The sequence below is a fragment of the Corvus kubaryi genome, unplaced genomic scaffold (assembly GCF_017639235.1).
Source record: "Corvus kubaryi isolate FWS band 111438036 unplaced genomic scaffold, C.kubaryi_AGA036_p1.0 69, whole genome shotgun sequence".
In the NCBI taxonomy this organism is placed as follows: Eukaryota; Metazoa; Chordata; class Aves; order Passeriformes; family Corvidae; genus Corvus; species Corvus kubaryi.
In genome coordinates, this window is record NW_024582057.1 from 117,022 (window position 1) to 138,330 (window position 21,309).

At 38.2% G+C, this 21,309-nt stretch overlaps 1 protein-coding gene across 1 annotated transcript in view; it reads left to right on the forward strand.

Moving 5' to 3' along the window:
- Positions 1–21,309, forward strand: part of DCDC2 (doublecortin domain containing 2) — a 55,640-nt gene that overhangs the window by 3,476 nt on the left and 30,855 nt on the right. Inside the window, exons 2-5 of the mRNA XM_042049143.1 lie at positions 1,409–1,460; positions 15,892–15,968; positions 16,060–16,191; positions 21,090–21,233. Coding sequence (XP_041905077.1) covers positions 1,409–1,460; positions 15,892–15,968; positions 16,060–16,191; positions 21,090–21,233 — 405 coding nt within the window. The remainder of the gene's footprint in view (positions 1–1,408; positions 1,461–15,891; positions 15,969–16,059; positions 16,192–21,089; positions 21,234–21,309) is intronic.

The window sequence follows — 21,309 nt, forward strand, 5'->3', positions numbered from 1 at the left end:
AAAAAAGCTCCTTTGCTTCTGTTTAGAACTTTTCAGATTTGCAGGTCCCTGAAATTTGATGACTGAATATCCAGACCTCTGCATAGTGAATTTAACCCTTTGACTATGTATTTGCTTTTCTTTCTCACTGTGGTGAAGTAATTCACAGATGTCTGGACAACAAGAACCACAGTCAGTAGCTGTTGTTACAGGCTGTTGGAACCATTTTGTCTGACGCACTTCTTTTCAGTCTTTCAGGCTGTAAGACTTCTTGGTTTTGGTTTAAGGAGAACTCATTCCTTTTTACACTGAGAGCTTGGAACAGTTCTTATTGTTTGTTTTTAAACATGAAGCTTTTCAAAATATTATCCTGTGTTACTACACTTACCTTTCTCAAAGCATTGGCATGCGCTTTCAAGCATGGCCTGGCAGCTTTGCTGTGTCTTAGTGTCCCCTCACAATGAAGCCTTGAAATCCCTGTGACCATTCTGTGATACTTTGATAAATGATTGCCATTCCTTCAAAGAAAGAATGATGTTTTTTCTTTCTCTCTTCTTTTATTTCTCTTTACTGCTTTTGCACCTTCATTCAGGCCTCATGAATTCTCAACTTTGGCCAAGTAGGAAAGCAAACAAGTCTGATCCCAGTCATTAACTACAGAGCATGACATTACTGAAGAGCTGCAGATATGTTGTGAGCTCTGAGGTCTTTTGGTGAGCCTGCACTGATGCTTGGCTTTAGATATACGTGACTTCTCAAATAAGGTCTTCTAGTCTTAAAAGCCTGGTAAAGCACCTTCCCACTGGAAGTGAGAACAGGGAACATCAGAGGGATAACATAATATTGTTCAAAAGGATGTATTTTGTTTACTTGTCCAGTTGAGGCTTGTATTTTATCCATAAAATAATGATGAAGCTGGTATTGGTTCATCCAGCCGCAAGAAACAAGTGTTCAGATGTGTCCACATTCTATTGAAACCCAAGTGGTGTAGATCCTTTTAAACTTTAGCTGATGCCCTCAGTTAAACTCAGGTGTGCAGGAAAACTTTAAATGTCTCAGAGACTTACTGTGAGAAACTAAGAGGCAAGATGATGACCATGAAAAATCCATTAAGGTGATACTGTTCTGAGATTTATTGATCCACCTCACAGTTGTATATGAGCTTCTTTCTGACGAGGGGGTTATTGATGGTCTGTTCTAATCACCAGTGACTTGAAGGTAGGTGGTTGGTTCTCCCCTGTCTTTTGTATTAGCCCAGATAGCTAGCCTGAAGATTTATATTAACAGTCTCTTATTAATTATTTACTTTTTCTGTTATTTTGAAGCATGACAAGTTCTAAAACCTTCATGTATGAAAAAAAGTGTAGAATATTTGTATTGTGTAAGTTAGATGCTTCTGTAAGTAATCAAACCTGTTTTCTTTCCACAGCTATTTGGACATTGGAGAAACAAAGAAAAAACCTGCTGAAGTCAACAATGAGGTATGATGGCTGAAATATTGAAGAAGTAAGCCTGTAGTTTGTTAGTGGCATGCCTGCATTTATGCCTGATTTTTTAAATATACGTTTATTTAATTTAATAATAATACAGTTATCTGCCATTCTGCACATATTTTTTCAGTGATTATTACTCTGGTTGCTCTGAGCATGATGTACTGACTGTCTTCTGCTCAGCGTTCTAAATTGCCACATCCAGTTAAAAATTCAGTAAGAAAAAAGATGTCCTGTTGTCTTCATTGAATCTGGTCGTAAATCTAAGGGAAATTTGTACTTGCAGAAAAAAATGGTAGGAATGAGAATTTGGGGAGTTTTGGAGCAGCAAATGTTCTTCAATGTTAGGGACCGAGTCTGGAGAGCTGGCCGGATAAACGACACGTACACCGATACGATTTGAGCATCGTTCTGCCTTTATTGTTTAACTATGCCAACTTATATCTACTTTTGCAAAGATTCACACCCAGTCCCTCTAGATGGCCTCTAATCAGCGGGGGAGCCAACCAGTGCATAACTTGCCAAGGACTTTCAGGGCTGCCTGCAGCCAGGTGCTTTCCAGGCCTGCCTGCAGCCAGGGGCCAGTTCAGGGGCTTTTCCTCAGCAACCCTGGGTTGTCCAACCTTTCCAGGGGTATCATATGCCCCTGTTCTGCAAGGAGTCCCTCGACACTTCAAAACTTGGTATTTCCTCTGAAGAAAGGACATTTTTGTTTGGAAAATGCCAATGTTAGTTGTAAACTTCTGACTAGTTCTAGTCCATAATTTGTCAAGCTCACTTGTTTCTCTTCAGCGGCGCTACGCTGTAGTCAGAGGAGATAACTGCAAGCTTCAAAACGTTTCATATGTGGATTTGTGTGAGATGCATGACTGTGTTACTTTTGCTGTTTTATTGTGTATGGAGGTAACAGTGATTCCCAACAAACATTTGAATTACAGCTTTTGCTTCACAAGAAGCATCAGCTGACTTGTTTTTCAATTTCCTCTGCCTTGTGCTCTCAGGCCACATTTTCAGCAGTTCAGTGGTTTGCATAGCAGGTATCTTCAGACAGTAGGACACCTTGTACTAGAAGATCCTCAGAATTGCCCTAATGACATTTACTGTGATACTCAGAAACTTCTTATTCAGAGGCTATGAAATACAACAATTTTATAATTGAGCATAACTTTGTCACTTGCATTTTTTGAATGGGCTTACTGAGCAGGAAGATCACATTCAAGCTGAAGATTTGATATGCTGCTACAACTACCCTGTAAATTTACTCTTAGTTGAATAGTTATCAGTACCTCTAGAGCCTTGCTTTTTTAAAGCTAGTTTTAAGGCTGATTATTTTGCTGCAAATCCTTAGAAGATTTTTGATATAAGAGAAAGTCTGTGCAGTTAGAGAAATAGTTGTAAAAGTTGTGAGTTTTTTTACTTAGAGTTGCATGTTTGATAAAAGAAGCTGCTATTATTTTGTCTGGATTCAGTGCTCATTGTATATTATCTTAACACTTTCAGCCATCTCTCAGGGCTTTGAAATAATCCAATATAAACTCCATTATCTCAGCTTTCATCTTCATATTTGACTTACGTTTGCAATCTCCACTGTTTCTCTGTGGAGAGCTTAACTCCCTGTGCATTTAACTTTAACGTGATTGGTTTATTTGGGGAGAGGAGTCATAAAAATGAGATGAAACATAGTAACAGCCTACAGATTTTTGTCTGGGCTTATGGATAACACAACTGTCTTCATGGCCTAATAATTTAATCCTAGGAATGAACTTCCAGGGGACTAGTAACAGAAGTTTTAATGCCTAAATTAGTTTTTGTTAAAATGGTATGAAGCAGCAAGTTCTGGGGGTTTTTTTTGGTTTTTTTTTTTTCAGTTGTTCACTTAGAAATCAAAAACCTAGATTTGTTTTAGGATCAAGAGAGGCAGTAGTATTCCTATCATGCTTAAGTACAAGGATGTCAATTCTGGTTGTATCAAGCACATGCAATTTGGCATTTTCTCCACTAAAAGAGTTACAAATATCTATTTCTGATTCTGGTTAATATGCAGGGGGTCAATACAAAGAAAATTTTATGCAGCAGCTGTACATTGTGTATTTGTATGCAGCTATATGTTTTCTTTTGTGTTAGTTAAACTGCCAAATGCTTGACATCTGCTTTTGGGAGTACTTTAATGTTGTTCTTTGAAGGCAGCGCGTCAATTACTTTAAATTCATGTATAACTAGAAAACGTGTGTCAAACTAGAATTAAGCAAGAAAAAAATTGATGTTCAAGGCATGGTGTAAATCCTCTGGCAAAACCATCATGCTGTAATAATACATCTCAAAATTTTAACAGTTTTGTTACTGGTAGGCAAAATAGTAAAAAGATTTCATCCTGACCCGAGCTAAAGCTTTGTTACAAATTCTTTCTCAGGTATGTTCCCATCCATCGCTTCTTTTGGCAACTGAGTTTCTTGTTTTGCAAGAGAGATCCCTTTTGTACCAAAGGTGATGTGCAAGTCCAAATACACATTAAATGATGTGCTTGAGGAATCTAACAATTAATCTCTTGAGGAAATATGGACCAACAGAGTTACCAGTTGTTTGTTATAAGCTTAATTGTTTTTAAAAGGTACTGAATGTCATTTTCCAATTATAATGTGGAAAGTATAGGCATTTATATTTCTCCAGGCACTGTCTGATCTAGATGGTCTCTCCCTCTACACTCAAAAAGATGAATTTTACTTGCCATTGGGGCTGGGCAAGCTGCTGAAGAACCAACTGAGCTTTTGCATTTGCAAATCCTTTAGGCAACTATTTATTTTAAACTCTCTTTGCTTCATAAAAATATGTTCGCCTGGAACCTCCTTTCTTCTTTGACTTCTTACGACCGACTCTTTGAACACACTGTAGTAAATGAGCTTTGCCATGTGATATTGTAACAGCAAAGGATTACAGGTGCCTAAGAAAAGCAGAAGTATTTTGATTTTGAAGAACCAGGCTCTTGCAACTAAGAGAAAAAAGGAAGCTTATACTGTCTGTATGAAATAGCATCTATTATCAGAAGGCCATAGTAGGCCTGTAGTAAGCTGCTCTACTGTTGATACATTTGCCCTTGGTTGATCTTCTTAGGTAGGAAGAACATCGATTTTTTTATCTGCAGTTCGCTTTTTCTCCTGGACTTCTAGGACAAGGTGATTGTGTGGGCAGCTCTGACACAACTATGTCACATTTTTCCAGTGAAAAATCACTTTTTCACTATTTTATATAAACTTATTTTAATGTTCTGTAGCTCCTTTTCAATTGTAACTTCTTGTTTTATCATGTGGTTTAGGTGTGGTCACATTTGTAGGAGTGTTTGTTGAATGGAATAATCAATATTTGTGCCAATCATTCTTCAGAGGATTAGTAAAGATTCCTCAAAGCTTTCCTACATGTATGACCTGCATATTTGTGTCTGCATACACCTCCAGAATGTCTCTCCCTAGTGAAAACACTGACTAATCACAAGGATTTGAATGAATGTCTGGACATTTTTAAATTTAAAACCTCTTTTTCTGATCCAGTACATATCAGTTCTCATATTGGTCACATTCTGGATGACGTAGACATGGGCTAGGACATGGAGTAAAGTGCTTTTTCTTGCTAGGGAACTTCACAGAATGTGTCTGTTCCTGTGATGAAGTGTGACTGTAGAGTGAAAATGCGACTGGCAGAATGTCTTCTACCAGGTACAGCCCATCACTTAGCAGCAATTTTGCTATGGGGTCTTGTGGACCAGGCATAGTTCATTGGCAGATCTCAGTGCAGGTCATTTGGCCACTGTGTTCTTGGTGGGATCCTGGGACAGGAAAGGTTCCCTGTTGTCCAGTGCTGACAGAAGAGGCGAGCACCATGACAGGGGAGTGTGAAGTAGAAAATACAATGTTTGAGACTTGGTAGATATGAACTTAGCACTAAAACTTTCCCCCAAAGCATCTAAGATGATGCTATAAAAGTATTTTGAAGACTTGTAAATCTTGTGTTTCCCTCTGTTCCTCCATATTTCAAAATTAAATTATTCTAGTATCATTTATGGCAATTGTTTTTCTTCATCCTCTGTTGCGAGACAAAGTCACCACTCATCTCTCAGCAGTAGTATGATTGGACTTATCTGTAAGAATTACATTTTGGAAGTTTATGTTGTTGTCTTGGTTTCACGAATTATTTTGGTATATTCTTGCTGGATATCTAACTTAGCATGAGTAATTCTTTTTCAAGTACCTTCTCATGAAAAATCACAGTAGTTATAATTATTTATTTCATAACTACTGTTTATCATGTCTGACAACATACATGTTTAATCATAAGAAAAATCTTGCCATTTTTCAATTTTTGGGCTCTTGATTCACTTCATCATCTAACTGTCAGAAATGGTTCATTGATATTTTCTCTGTACAGAAGATAGTTCTGTAAAAGGGACTGGTTAGATACTAGAAATGATCCCAGGCTGTGCAAATTACAGGCTTTTGATGTCAAAACAATGTATCTACAGAAGATACTCTTTCCAGCTTCTTTCCTAAGAATTTAAAAAACCCTCAAACATTTTTTGTGCTACCCAAAATTGCTAAACACAGAATACTGTATGGCTGGTAACAAATTGTGTATAAAGGTCTACTTCATGTTCTCTGCCAGAATGCAAAACTAAACGCTCTTGCTACTCCATATCTGACCCATTTGATTAGTTCTACTGCTGGGCAAGAATTTTCTCATTTTCTCATGCTAAATTAATTAGTCATTCTACTGTAAGTGTATTTTAGGGAATAAGGCTATTAAAATGCAAAGATTAAAAAAATGTCATATATGCCTTTAATCTCCTGAGCAACATCTTTAACAGGTTAATGTGATATGCCATTGTTTGGTATTAAGTATCCTGGTTACATAATTAGCACAAGAAGACATACAAAACAAATATTCTTCCTGAGTGTTCACAATCCAATACCAGGAGGAATCAGAGAAGAACTGACCAGACATCCAGTTAGAAGATAAGCTGTGCCCTTTTTTTCCTAACTGGACCTGTGAATGCATAAAATTTCTCCTTTTACAGTTCTGTATACATGAACTGTGCAATTTTGAGTATTTTGATTAGCAGATTGCTTACAGATGGATTTAGTTAATTTTTGAGCAGCAGAAAGACTTTGCTTCATGTCACTGGAGAATTCCATAGTCTGTACTGAGTTTGATCTGAAACTTGAAGTTGTTCCCTTCCTTGATTACCACATGCCTTGTTCCGTAGGGTAACTGGCCTTCCCGGCGTGTGAGGAGGCCAGGAGGGAGGGAGGGAAGAGGTGCCAGTACTGAAGCTTTTAATGAGGCATGTGTTAGTCTCATTAATAATTTTTTGCTGTATATTAAATTGACTTACTGGAAACATTAACAACTTTTGCCTTTGATTAAAAATGGTGAAGAAAAAAAATATTTTTTTGGGGGTTGTTTTTTGTTCTTCAGCTGTTGACTGTTGCTAGCTTCAGGTCCTTCTGAGGAGCCATAAAGGCCAGAGACTTCCTTTTGGTTTAATTAAGTCTAAGGAATTTGGGGAAAATACACAAAATGTGAGAGACAAGACCAGTCAGAATCAGCAGTAGTGTGTCAGTGTCCGAAATGAGTATCAGGATCTATTTTGCTTGAATAAACTCTGTGTAATTGATGCCATCACTGTCTGTGTTGTAAGCAGTGTGTGTACAGCATCGTACAACTCAGAGAAGGAATGGGAGATATCCTTGGGATCACACAGATGTGATCTCTTTTGGAGCATTGCACATGCCAAGTGTCTGGGTGGATAAGGCCATGCCGTTGTCTGACTTACCCCAGCTGAAGATTTGGCTTCTAGTTCAATGTCCCAAAATTATGGCAGATCCCGACTGAAAAGTTTTTCTTTCCAGGGCTTAAGTAGCTGAGGTGTGACTTCCTGCCATATGTACAGGGAATATAAACTCCATTTCACTTACCATGGCTGAAAAGTAGGGCAGTTTACTTTGGAGGTGAGCAGGTTGGCTTTAAACACTCCGGGAATTGTGTAGGAGCTTTGCAGTCTAGAAGGCTCCCTTAGTCACTACATGACTGTCTGCTGTGGAACAGCTCATTTCCAGCTCATCTATGTTTTATGTGGGCTGAGAAGTTTGTGTGCAGCCATGGTGTTGTGGCCTATTGCTCAGTTAATAGCAGTTTCAGTTCTGGTTTATACCCACACCAGTAGAAAGACTTGTAGTCTCTGGCACAAGGCTGTTTTGTACTATCCAAAGTGTCATCCAGCGGTGCAAAGTAGCCAGGGAAATGTGAATTATGCAGGTTAGTTACTGTGTAGGATAACTGAAATGGTTTTGTACTTGCCAAACACCTCAGTGAGTTTGACTCTGCAACTTTAGTCAATGTGTAAAAAATGTCCATTTAAAAAAAAGTCATGTTTCTATGAAATAACATGTTTCCTGTGCTGTAATAGGTTTAGAAAACTTATTGTTCTAGTTTGGTTTTGACCACTGAACCTTGAACATTCCTTTCTTTCACATCACAGGGTCGTGATGTGTATCAATGGGGTTTTGGTTGTTTTGACCCTAGTTCTACCCCAGGGAAATGTAAATATTTGTTCTCAATTTTCCTGGGCACATTGATTAACAAACAGGCCATTGTAACAAACTAGCAAAGCCATGGCTCATTGCATGAGCTGATAAATTTGGAATGTGACATTGTGTTGAAATATTGAAAGCTTCAAAAGGTTAGTTATAAAGTGACGTGGGTAATGAGTGAGATGTTCAGAGCACCCAGGAGTGCGTTAGTAGCAGTAAGAAAGGCCAGCTCTTAAACCCATACAAATCAAACCAGCACAGAGCGTCTGGCTCAGACACATTACATTTTTTGACTGTTGTTTTGTTGCTGTCCAGTGTGGCTTTGAAAGTACATATTATCCTGTAAATCATGCAGCTGTTTAGTTGCTCCCTTTGATGGAGGGACACTTCTGGTAAGGAAATTAAAGGAATCAGATAGTGATACCATTTCTTAGCTATGGATGACTGGCAAGTGTCTTCATGGCAGCACTGTGAAAGTGGTGCCAGACCTCTGTCTTTAGCATATGTCTAGTTATTTAATGTACATTGAAAGGAAGAGAAAAGCTAAGAATGGGACATTTCTATTTGAATGTATTCTCAAGTGCATAAAACCTTTCTAGAAACTGAATATGCAGCCTGGCATGTTCAGAGGCTACTTAAAATGCTAATTAATGAACTGTATACTTTTCTTATATACAAGGATTGACTCTGTGAAGTGTCACTTGCCTCTTGCAAGTAGCCAACGGGACATTGGGTAGTCTCCTGAGTCTGTCCCACTTTCCAGTCTATATTTTTATAGTGAGTGTGGAGAAGTATAGTGCAGTATTCATACAAGCAAACACTCTGTGCATGGGGATCAGTAAATATGTTCACACCAAGCAAAAGAAATAAACTTAATTTTGATACATCTCCATGTTAGGGATTATGTTTCTTACCTTTTACTAGTTAGCACATGTCTGAAGAATGAAGTGAAAACCATTATTTTTTGTCTGTGTACTTCAAACCAATGTGTGCATTGCTCAGAGTCTTTACATGAACAGCCGTTCTCAATGATGGTTTCCCTTTAATGCCATATGTGTGACATTCTCTTCCCAGTCTAACACTTCTTGGAGTTAGAAAGATTGCATAAGCCAGCCCATCCATAGTGTTCCAAAAAGGAGTGGCATGTTTTTTAGTTATTTAGTGAGTTTGACTCTGCGTCTTTTGTCAATGCGTATAAAAATGCCCATTAAAAAATAAATTGTGTTTCTATGAAATAGGTGTTTCCTGTGCTGTAATAGCTTTAGAAAACTTACTGTTCTAATTTTTTTTCATGTAGTCAGCTGAACATAAGTGTAACAGAAATTTTTTAATGAGAATTGTATTGAGGTGGTGTGTATATTTATGTATACTCACACATTATATTCAAGTACACACGTGTGGATATGCACAGACTAATTCAAAATGGTTTTCTTACAGAAACAATTTTTTGTATGTGTACGTATGACAGTATTCCTGAGGTAATGGTTTGGCTGCTGATCATTTAGCTTTGGTTCTGATTTTTTTTCCAACAGTCAACACTGGAAGATGTAAGTACCGGAAGTAGATTGAGCAATGTGTTGCATATGTTTCTTAAGTGTTATGTTTGTGTTTGTTGAATTTGTAAATATTTAGAATATAGCTGTGTTTAACATATAAGGGAAAAATATATCGGATGTTGTTAAAAAGCAGCTGTGAGGGCATGGATTTTTTTACCCTGCTTCAGTTGGATGCTGATGTGCTGTGTCTTTGTGTTTAAAAGGGCTGTTAGGAGACACTCAGAGCTAATCACAAGTTCAACCCCAGTGTATTATGACCCAAGATGAAAGCTGGACTTTAAGGGACTCTGTAAAATGTGTTCTGAGATTCAAGTGTTTATACAGTCCTCAAACACCACAGAGTGATTCCCATTCCCAGAACCTAACCTGTGTTGAGTTTAGCTGTTTTGTTTCGCCCAGACTTTGCAAGGTGCTTTGCAAAGTCATTTCACAGATGGTAACTTCTCTCTGAAGCAAGGAAAATCCATACTGCTGTAAGAGGCTCAAGAAAAATCCATACTGCTGTAAGAGGCTCTGTGTGAAATAACTTTTTTCTTTCTTTTTTCTAAAGAATAGAAAAATAAAAATTATGGTGGTTTTGAGAATCTGTGATCCCATGGTATATTTCCAACTGTGTGTAGCTCTTGTTGCCTTGCAAATTCTCATTGGATTGATTGCTTCCAGCTAACATAAAGTTTTCTCTGAGTTTCTCCTTCCTCCCCTGGACACTGTGTGTTGTCGTGTAATACTTCAGATAAGTATCTCATCACAAATTATGAGTTGTTGTCAACATTTGTCAGTAGGAAACGGAAGCTGCCCTTGAATGGGTCTTTTCAAACAAACTGAAAATGTACAAAATTTAAAGATAAAATCATAATGGGGTCAGATCACTGATTAATGTAAATCTGCTTACAGTTGCTGATGTAAATGGGAAAGTGCTGATTTAGATCATCAGAGAATGTGGCTGGTGAAATGAAAAGAAAATAAAGGGGTTAGGGGGCTAGTAATGCTGGTGTCTTAATGTAAGCACAAACTTTCACCCAAGACCACTTTGTTGTTAATATGTAACTCTGCAGTGCCAGAGGGGTCAGGCTATTCCAGACACCAACACTGTGGTGCCTCCTACAAGCACAACAGGAGCAGAACTATGTATTCTTTAATTAAACCCCGGGCCAGGTCTTCCGCTGGGGTGGTTTAGTGGAACTCCATACACTTCAAAGGAATGAAATTGATTTACTATGGCTGAGCACTTGGTCTTTTATTAATGTGTACTTCTGTATTTTGAAATTAGGTACCTTGATTTTCGTGACCATAAATAGTTTAACACGGATCAGACAGAAGTTATTCTAAACTCTATGAACAGAACAGTCAGATTAATGAGAAGAAAGGTGTATAGTACGGAAGTGGTGGGTTTTTTCTTACTTCTTCTTTTCCTTTTTAATCACAGTGTAGTCTTTAATCACAGTGTAATCTTTATAAAACATGGCTTCAGAACAGGCTGGGATTGCTTATGCTGAATTTTTCAGTATTGTACTCAGAGAGCTTAATATAACATGCTGTAGCCAGAACATACATTGGGTGTCTGTGAGAGTTCTCTCTTATGCATCATGGAATTCTGCATTATGCTATGTAGCTTTATACTTGCATATACTTGCAGACTTGCCAGCTTCAAAATTAAAGGTGGTGTACACACCTCATTTGCAGCACCCCTGGTGCAGGCACTTTCCTCCATCTGTTTGGTTTTGTTGGTTTTTAATTTTGCTAATAAAATGTATATTTTCTCCTTTCCTCTCTCTCATTTGCAGACCAGAGTGTTCCTGTGTCCTGCATGAACACAGAGTTTATCTTTCTTTTGGCCCCTGAACCAGACCAGGTGTAAAACATCTTCAAGAGGCAAGTTGTCCCAAAGACATTAGTTATCTCTCCTCTTCTAGACAAACATTAGCCTAAGCCTCTGTCAAAGAGCAAGTGGACACGAAAAAAAAGATGTAGTACTCTTGTCCCTGCTGTTCATATCAGGTGTGCCAAAAGACTTTCCAGAATTTTGTGCCACCAAGGTTCAGCATATTAAAAGCTCCTAGAAACAGATCTTGTAAATGCTAAATTACTTAATGGAATAATAGAATCTCTTAGGTCAAAAGGCACCTTACAGATCACCTGGTTCCAACCCCCCCTGCCATGGGCAGGGACACCTTTCACTAGACCAGGTTGTTCAGGGCTCCATCCAGCCTGGCCTTGAACACTTCCAGGGATGGGGCATCCACAGCTTCTATGGACAACCTTGTTCCAGTGCCTCACCACCCTTAACAGTCTAAAATTTCTTCCTAATGTCTAATCTAAACCTACCCTCTTCCAGTTTGAATCCATTCCCCCTTGTCACTACATGCTCTTGTAAAAAGTCCCTCTCCATCTGCCTTGTGGGCTCCCATCAGGTACTGTAAGGCTGTAATTAGGTTACCCAAAAGCTTTCTCTTCTCCAGGCTGAACAATCCCAAATTCTCATGGTCATCTTAGTATTCTCATGCACTGATTTTTGAAATGTCACTTTATCAAATGTATTAGTGTACTAACATTCTTTTCATTTTTTTAATACAGAAGATACATTGATTTAAACAGGCTTAGATAAACAATGCAAGTTTATATTTTGTTCTGGTTTAGGCCATTTTTAGGTAGAACAGACAAATATTTAATCTTTGCCCAAGCTGGTCCCATGTTATAATCCCCTGCAGTTTGCTTGTTTAATAGCAGGCCTCACTTGTAAGGCCACAGAAGGCTGCCAGAAATGTTAATGACCCTCAGAGAGCAACCTAAAAGACAAACTTGCAAGTTGATGCCTCAGTATCTATTATTGGCAGAAATACAATCCTTCAAATAATAAATGAGCTTTTAACATCTGTCAGATTATTGTTTTCTCAGGATTCTTGTGACTGGGCTATGTGCAATCACTTGATGGCCTTCTGAGGCGCGTACACCAAAATTAATGGTTTCATCACCCTTCAGGACCAACTAAGTAGTGAGGCACACCTGGGGCTGTCCTAAAGGGCTCCTTTATGCCTAGTGAACGCTTTCTAGCTGTTCCAGTAATGTGGAGCATTGGAACCTGAGTGTTGCAGGCTGCATCAGAGAACTTAGTTTGAGGGACTATTTGGAGAGACTGTGGGAGAGCTTGAGCAGCATAAGTGAGCATCAGGAATAGACATGGAATCAGCTTTTAGAAAAAGTGATTTATAACTTTACTATTTATGTATTGGATATTTTATAGGGGATTATCCTGGCAACCTACCAGCTACAAAAAAAGGTGTAAGGGCATCCAAGGTTCAGTAACTCCCATTTTGTGTGCAACCTATATTTGGAGCCTAGACATTAGGACCTGATGCTATGGAAGTAGATCAGTATTGTTTTAGCCTTCAGTAGCATACCCTTTAGAAAATTACTTTTTTTTTTCTGTATTCTGAAGCTCTTTATTAGATTGCTTATGCTGAGAAAATAACCCTTTAATGGCTGACAGCAGCAAAAGAAATGTTTTCAGATGTTGTAGTTTAAGATGTATTTTCTTTCTTTTCCAGTAAATTTTCATTTCAAATTTTGGTGACATAAATGACCAGTTTTGCTCTGAAGAATATGCTTTAAATGTTTCTGCAAGAATGGCTGTGCTGGTTTGGACAAATTTGGAGGAAAATATCCCCGGAGAGAAGGCAGGTTACAACCATCCCTCCCCCCACCAGGTTCAGGAAAAAAGAAATTTTCCTTGGGGGAAAGTGAAAGAGATAAAAACTATTTATTTAAAAAACACACTGGAAAAGGATAATAATGCTAAATAATGAAACCTCTCACTGTGGAGAGAAACCTGGGGAAATTTCAGAGTCCTTCCGTAGGTGTAATCTCTCTCCTCGTTGGAGCTGAGTTGTGAGCCCACCTCCAGGGCCTTGGTGGAAAATTCTCCTGGTGTGTTCTGATGTTGAAACAGTCCAGAAGAGAAGAAGGGAAAAACTGAAGTCCCAGGAAAACAAAGTTCAACTCTTCGTCTCTCTCCGGAGAAGAGGAGCCGAAAGCTGGCAGAAGAGCAAGCCGGGTGCTTCCTCTGCTCTTGCTGCTGCAGAAGCAGAGGAGTCTGTGTATCTGTGTCCTTGAACAACTGCTTTGAAAAGTTCACTCGGTTTTTCCCTCTCTCCCCTCTCAGGCTCAGTTTAAAGGCACAGAAAGGCATAAAGTTAATTTCTGGGCATAGAACAGCGATAGCAGGTACACATGATAAAGTCACCCCAAGACAATGGCTGAGCTCCTAAGTTATTTGGCAGTTCTCAAAAAAATGTCTTTGCCTCCCCTAATGAGCTGTATGATAAAAACCTCTTACTCTCTTTCCACTACTCTGTAGTACTACTCTGTAGTAGTAGGTGTGAATCTTCCACCTGATTGAGATCACACTGGAATTAACAGCAAGACTGTGAACTGCGGTTACCTTAGGCATTAGTGCATATCTTATGTACAGTCTAGTACAAAATTTCTCTTGGTATGAGGCCAAGACAAACATGCATCTAGAAAATAGATCTCAAGGAGTAAATGCACTGCCTAGTGAATTGCTTGCGTAAAGGGAAGGTCCCCAGCCATTCCAGGAGTCTGCTTCCTAGTCTGGTCTGCAAGCAGTGCTGGCATGATGCTGCACTAACATCTTCCTTGCTGTCTCTCCTGTTGTAGATGTCTCTGGACAAAATATCCCTTTGCACTGAGCTTCAAATCACTGTGCCCTTCTGGTGCTGATTGCTTCTGTTAAGTCTTTTTAGTCTTTGTAGCTGTGCAAAGGCTAATTCTGCATTTCTCCATCCATGACCAGTGTGGGCTTTTCTGTCCTCTGAGTCTCTCAAAAAACAGATGTTTGAGAGGGCTACACAGCTCACAAAGATCTTTGAAAAACAAGAAGTTGAAGTTAGTTGAATTCAGAATAAATATGCTTCTTCTTTAGCAGACACTGAAAACAGATTTTGTTCTACAGATTTACCTGTTGTTGTGTTTTACTTGAAGTGATTGTACACTAAGGAGTGCCAGTATTGCTTTTGTTTTGTTGGTTCCTTTTCTCCCAGGTTTGCTCTCTTACCTCCAGAATTTATGTGCTTGGCATAGAATTTGCAATGTGGAGCTCTTTGAGTTATGTGGAAAGTTAGATTTGATTATTTTAATAATAATTTTTAGCCTGTTTGGAATATGTAATAGGTTGAGCTCCTCTCTTTTCAGTGTATGCAACAGAAAGATCTGGACAGCATTCCAGTTGTTACTAAATGAATTTATGTGAAAATTCAAGCAAAGACTAAAAGCACTGGAGTTCAGACCATTTCCCACAAATTAAATGAAAAGTACTGGTTAAGTTAGCACAAAGTGTGATAGAACTGCAACACATCATGTCATTAGACACTGTCATTTACATAGTGACTGGAAAATTGCCAGTTTTAATAAACTTTGTATATCTGTTTGGAAGCATGTCTCTCTGCATACCGGCTGCTTAATCCTTTAAGCTTTTATGGTATTTTTTTTAGAAATGTAGCCAACTTGTTAATGCATGTACTATAACTCTTGAATGTTTGTTTGGGTTTAGCACCTTATTTTGATTTGCTAATGATGAAGAATTAAAAAAATCTTCCTAATGATTTTGGAGTTTGTGTTTATCCTTTTTTTTTTTTTAACTTTCTGTTCATTATAATGACCTTAATGTTGATCTCAGTGCAGTGTGTGTTCAAAAGGGTACGGTGACTAATGCTGGGAATTAAGTAGCCTGTGTACTATCCTGAAGGCTAAAAATCTGTGGTTCACCTTACTTTTGAGTCATTGCCCTAAAATGAGCAGAGTGTTCAGGAACCTTTCTAAATTGCTGGTGGATTTGGATGTAAAGACCTGGACAAGACCAAAAGTAGTTATTATAGTAGCAGAGAGATCTAGCAACGACATTTATTGTTAAAAAAAGAATATTGTTTAACTGCCTGCACCATGGTTATAAGTAATAAAAACTAAGAGAGCAAGAACAGCATTTGGGAGTTTTTCTTTGTGTGTGTAGGACAGCCAAAGATGTCCATACAATTCTGCCTTCTCAGGGCAAACCATATGTTGTCCCATGGTGCACTGTGATATACTGTGCTGTGGTTGTTATTCATCACACACGTAAACCTGCAGCACTAATTATGTGTGCTATGTAGAAGGTGAAGCTGGAATGGAATAAAATGCATGCTTTAAAGGCATGCTGTCCTACTTGCTGATGGTGGTCAGGGTAAGCTTTTTCCAAATGTGAAGACTGCGTAATTTCTAATTCTTTTGTTCTTGCAGGTCAAGCCAGTTACTCACAGTAGGATCACCGTGTCAGCACGGTTTCGAAAGCCTCTCCAGGAGCCCTACACTATTTTGTAAGTAGAATTTTCACTTAGTGGTGTGTTCACTTCAGGTGAACTTTGTTTAAAGTGCTCCTCCAAGTTATTTTACTTTGTTTTATTTCAGCCTGGTTGCTAATGGAGATGTTATTAGCCCTGCAGTGCGCCTCCTCATTCCCAGGAAAACACTGAATCACTGGGATCATATTCTTGAAATGGTTACAGGAAAAGTAACCCTCAGAAGTGGAGCTGTTCACAGGTATCAGGAAGCTGAATATTTGCAAGATACATTTGGTATGCCTAGATATGTTTCTAAAGCTCCATAGGTAGATATAATGGATCATTCCTATTTTATGGGAAGTTCCACTGTAAGAAAATTAAAATATGTCAAAAAACCACAAAGTGGAAATACGTTGACTCCAAATAATTTCAGGTTTAATTTCAACTGCTATTTAAAAAGAATAACCTCAATTTGCTTAAACTGTTATTTTAAAATTAATATTAATTAATTAATTAGTTATCAGGCCTGTAATAATACAATAATAATGCAATATACTTAGTGCTAATAATTAAGTTACATGTCATAATAAAATAAATGAGTGTGGTAAAGTTGGTGAAGATGTTTGGAACGTGAGATACATGTGATGTGTGTTACTTTTTAATTTTGATAATTCTTTAAATTCATTGGGGCAAGCAATTTCAAGGAAAATACTATAGATTCTTTAGGGTTTGTATACCTGGGCTAAGACTAGGATGTGTTTAATATTCAGCCCTTAGCCTCCTAATAAAAGCCAAGGCCAAAATTGTTTTTGGGGTTTTCCAGTTCCAGTGTTTCAGCTGGTCTGAGTTGTTGTGGTATCCGAGGAATAGGAAGTGACCTCTTGGATAGGTAGGTTTCAGTCCCTTAAGGCTTTTGCAATGTAAAATCAGTTACCTAAATTGGTATGTGGTAGCTGTTACAAGTTTTAGAGCAAAATGATAGATGTGATGTCCATGAGAAACTGTGCAATGTAAGTGGGCTGTCAAGGTGTGCAAGCAAATTACCAACATTCCAGTGTTGCCCCATGCAGAGCACATTACAGAAATCTCTTCATCAGGTGGGAAAGGGCCTTTTGTGGAAAACCATTCTTCACAGCCTAGGCAATGTCTGAGGCTAAGCTTGCAAAATCTTTCTCAAACCAGTGAACATAAGGTAGTCTTTTAGTTCTGATTGGTTTCTCTGAGCTGATACAGGTGAGAGAAGATTAAGGTAATGCTATCTGTTGATGATTAGCTGTCATCAAGTTTTTCCTCTCAGCTCTGCACTTACTTGCTTCTATTAGCTGGCTACTTAGGACTTTTACTTGCAGTAAAGTAAACCTACATGTGTTGAAGCTTTCTGGATCTGTTTCTCAGCTAGTGTAACTCAGAAGTGAACAAAGTGAGAAAAGACATTTACAACATACCAATTGTTTCTGCTCTCAGGTTGTTTAGCAATTTAAAAATCTTTCACATTTTATTCTCATTACTTGGTGCTACTCTGGTGAAACTGAATGTTGTACATGAAAGCATTCAATAGATAACTAAGATACCTTTTGAGAAGTTCCCTTCAGTGCTCCCCTTTAATCCTTCAAAAATAAGATAATGTACATGACATTTTTAATTATTTAATGTTTTCCCCTTGCTGGTTTTCTATTAACTCAGTTTTCATTTTCTTTTCCTTAAAATACTAGAAATACATATTAAATCTGTTAGTAAAGTCATCATTGTTCTCTGGTAAGTTACACATTACTTTCTGGGGTTTACTGAAACTATGTTAGCATTAGGGGAGATCTGGTAAGACCACTGATGCTGGGAAGATATAATTTCTCATTAAAGAAGGAGAAGTGGACTTACAAGAGCCTGCGTTATGTACCTGGCAGTTTTTTCTTTTCCATGTTATTAAAAGACTTTAAAAAGCTAAAGTCTTAGAGTTTCACATGGGGCTTTTTAAAAAAGAAATTATTGATCACCCTGATCAGCATAGGGATGTAAGCAAGAAATATGAGAGAGGAGATGATGAGAAAGCAGCTTTTCTGCTTGCCAAATTGCTGATGGGGATGGGGTGCAGCAACCCGATGGGCAGGTACTGGGTGCATCAGCAGCTGGGAATTTGGGGATATTGTCCCAGAAGTTGTGTCTTTGCTCTCTCCCTTGTCAGCCTGTACGCTTGCTTTGTTTTGGCTGTCACTTTTTAGCTTGGATTCAGGAGGGAAAATGGAAATCCATTGACATCTCACAAGGCAGACCTAGGTCAGCCTCAGAAGAAGTGACCACAAGGACATTTTTGTTACATGATACAAGCCAGAGAGAACCCAGCTGGTCTGTGAATGGTTGTGGACAAGTGGGTGGGTAAAAATTGTGGCTTCAAAATTCAGAAATTGTAAAAAAGTAGCTTCAGAAATTAGAATCACAAAACTTGTGTATGCTTGTTATTTGTTTGAAGATCCATTTTTAAAAAATGTATTTTTGATTTCACTTTCATCTTCAGAGACTGATTATGTTTGATTTCACTATTGTGATTATTATTTTCAGGGTGAAAAATACAATTAGAGATTGCCAGCTGATCTGTAACATTTTTGTGAATTATGTTAAACAAACAACTTCTGTGCTTTAAATATAACATTAAAACACAAGCAAAATGAAAGATCGGGAACAAAAAAACCCAGTCATTTTGTATGTACCCCTCTACAAATACATAAACAATTCTTAAACTGTGGTACACTGATTTGCTGTTTTTTCCCCCAAGTTCCCAAAGCAAAGTGCAATCTAGCAGAACACAGTGAGATTAATTCAGAAATAGGCTTCCTGCTGATTTTCCGATAGCTTGTTTTATTTTCACTGTTTGTGTGTAACTGATGTTGACTCTGTGGTAGTGAAACATAAATTGCTCTTTGAATTGCTGGCATGCCTGTGGAGTGTTTGCACTATGGAGTAAATTTGAGTAATACAAACGGAGTGCTCCAGAGTTAGCATACCTCTTCTCAAGGAAGCAGCAATGTGATCTAGATTTTAAAAAAGCTGCAATTTCACCTTTCAAAATTTTCAGTCTTTGCACTTAAAAATGTGTTGCCCTGTGGCCGGAGACACAGAAAATTAGGGTACTTTTATGAGGGTAATACAAGAAAGATGTGGACACGCTGGAACAAGTGCAGCAAAGGGCCACGGAGAGGAAGGGCTTGAAGATAACTTGCTGTATGAGGAGGGCTGGGACTCTGCAGCCTGAGGAACAAAAGGCTCAGGGGGATCTTTTAAATGTGTGGATCTTTTAAATCTTGAGGTTCATAGGGTGTCTTAGGGAGAAGTTTAGTCCACACACCCCATTCCTCTGTAGGATTCATGAGGAATTGTTAAAGATCTGAAGAGACGTTTTTTAGTATTGGCCAATTGTCTACTGGTAAACTGACCAAGCAGGTTGAAAATGGCTTTTCTGGACTTGAATAAGTCAAACAAATGGTATCCAAGCCTGAGGCATTGGCTAAGGTTACCCAAACATTGGTTTTTGGTTGACTCACAGGCAGGATCATGTTACTTAAGGCAAATAATGAAATAATAAGGCACAAGTATGATACCTGATTTAGTTTCATGTTTTTCTTTGGTTTCTTTTCTCAGTCTCGTTTTGAGACCAGCCAATCGTAAGGCACAAAAGTTGTTTCCTTAGCATTCATACATACCTGGTGGGAATGGGTGAAGAAGACAGAGCCAGGCTCTTCTCAGTGGTGCACAGTGATAGGACAAAAGGCAATGGGCACAAAATGAAATACAGGAAATTTCACTTTAGCAGAAGAAAAAGGAAATTTGCAGTAATGGTCAGCAAATAGGGGAACATGTTGCCCAGAGAGGCAGTGGAGTCTCCATCCTTGCAGGTGTTCAAAACATACCTGGAGACAGTCCTGCTCTAGTTGCTCTTGCTCTGCAAGGCATGATTGAACTAGGTGGTGTCCAGAGGTCTTGTTCCACCTCAGATATTCTGTGATTCCTGGTTCAGTAAAGTGCATGATTTTCTTCTGTTTATTCAGGGTTATGCCACCATATGTATCAATTTTAAAAGCTCTTTCTCTATTAAACTGAAAATTTTTGCATGTTATAAGTCAAGGGTGTACTCAAGGTAGCCTCTTGATATTCTTCCCCAAATGTTCATTGTATAGTTGTGTATATATTTTCACATCTTCTTTCATTGTGTTGAAATTTATGACTGTAAACTTACACATATAATAGCTCCTGTAGAACACTTCTAGAAAGTCAGTTAAGTTAGCCATTCAACATTCCTGCATTTAAGACTTAAATGAAAGTTGTTATTGTTGACTTTTAAAATAAATATAAATATTGTTGAGTTTTGGACTATACTTCGTAGGAAAGAGCTAATTTATTCTTGAATGTTCCCTCCTTACTCACTGTTTTGACCATGCTAAAATAAAACCACAAACTTGACAAGGAAGTAAGTTCCACCCACCAGTCCCTGATGCATTTATTTCTTCTCAAACAGAAGTCATTGTGGTAAGAATCTACCTGGTGTAATAGACATATTTATTACTGATAGGTGCCCAAGATACATGGCTTCTTGTTTTGATGTAGTACTGTATTTCCTGTTACTCCCACTAGGTTCCAACCTTCTGATATATACAATATAACAATATAAATGCAATATTTTTGGCATGGTCTGTGTTAGGTGCACAGGTCCTGGGCTTTCAGTCGTGAATGCCTTGTTCTTCCCAGGTTACTGCATAGTTTCTGGAGCACAAATGGAAGGTGGAACTTGGTAGGAGAGGGGGTCAGGAACTCATGGAATAGATCCCTTCCAAGGTATCAGGGGAAAGGTATTGAAGACCTTAGAAGTATAAAGTAATTTATTTATTTTTTTAGAAATTATAAGAGTATTTCATCTATTATAGCACTTCATACTTCATTAGTTTTATATAAACTGTGATTTAAGTAAGGTTTTGGTTTTTTTGGTTGGTTGGGCTTTTTTTTTAGATGTAGCTACTGATCATTGCATGGCATCTACTCTACTTTATTGGGTTTCATAACTGGAAACTAAACATAGATTTAGTGAGTTTAGATTAACATAGCTTTCAATGCTCTTAATACACCTAACTGAATGTTAAGGTTTATTATATTAAGCATTTTCATATTTTTCAGACTTTACACTGTAGATGGAAAACTTGTTCAGGATGGGTCAGACTTGGAGAATGGGCAAATTTATGTTGCAGTGGGTAGAGAGAAGTTTAAGAAGTTGCCGTATGGTGATCTGCTGTCCAAATCTACAACGAGAAGGCCACAGGGGTAAGTTCTAAAGGTGTGTGATACATTTCTCCTGTGTTTGTGTGTGTCAATTTGTTTACAAAGTGCCACCAGTAAA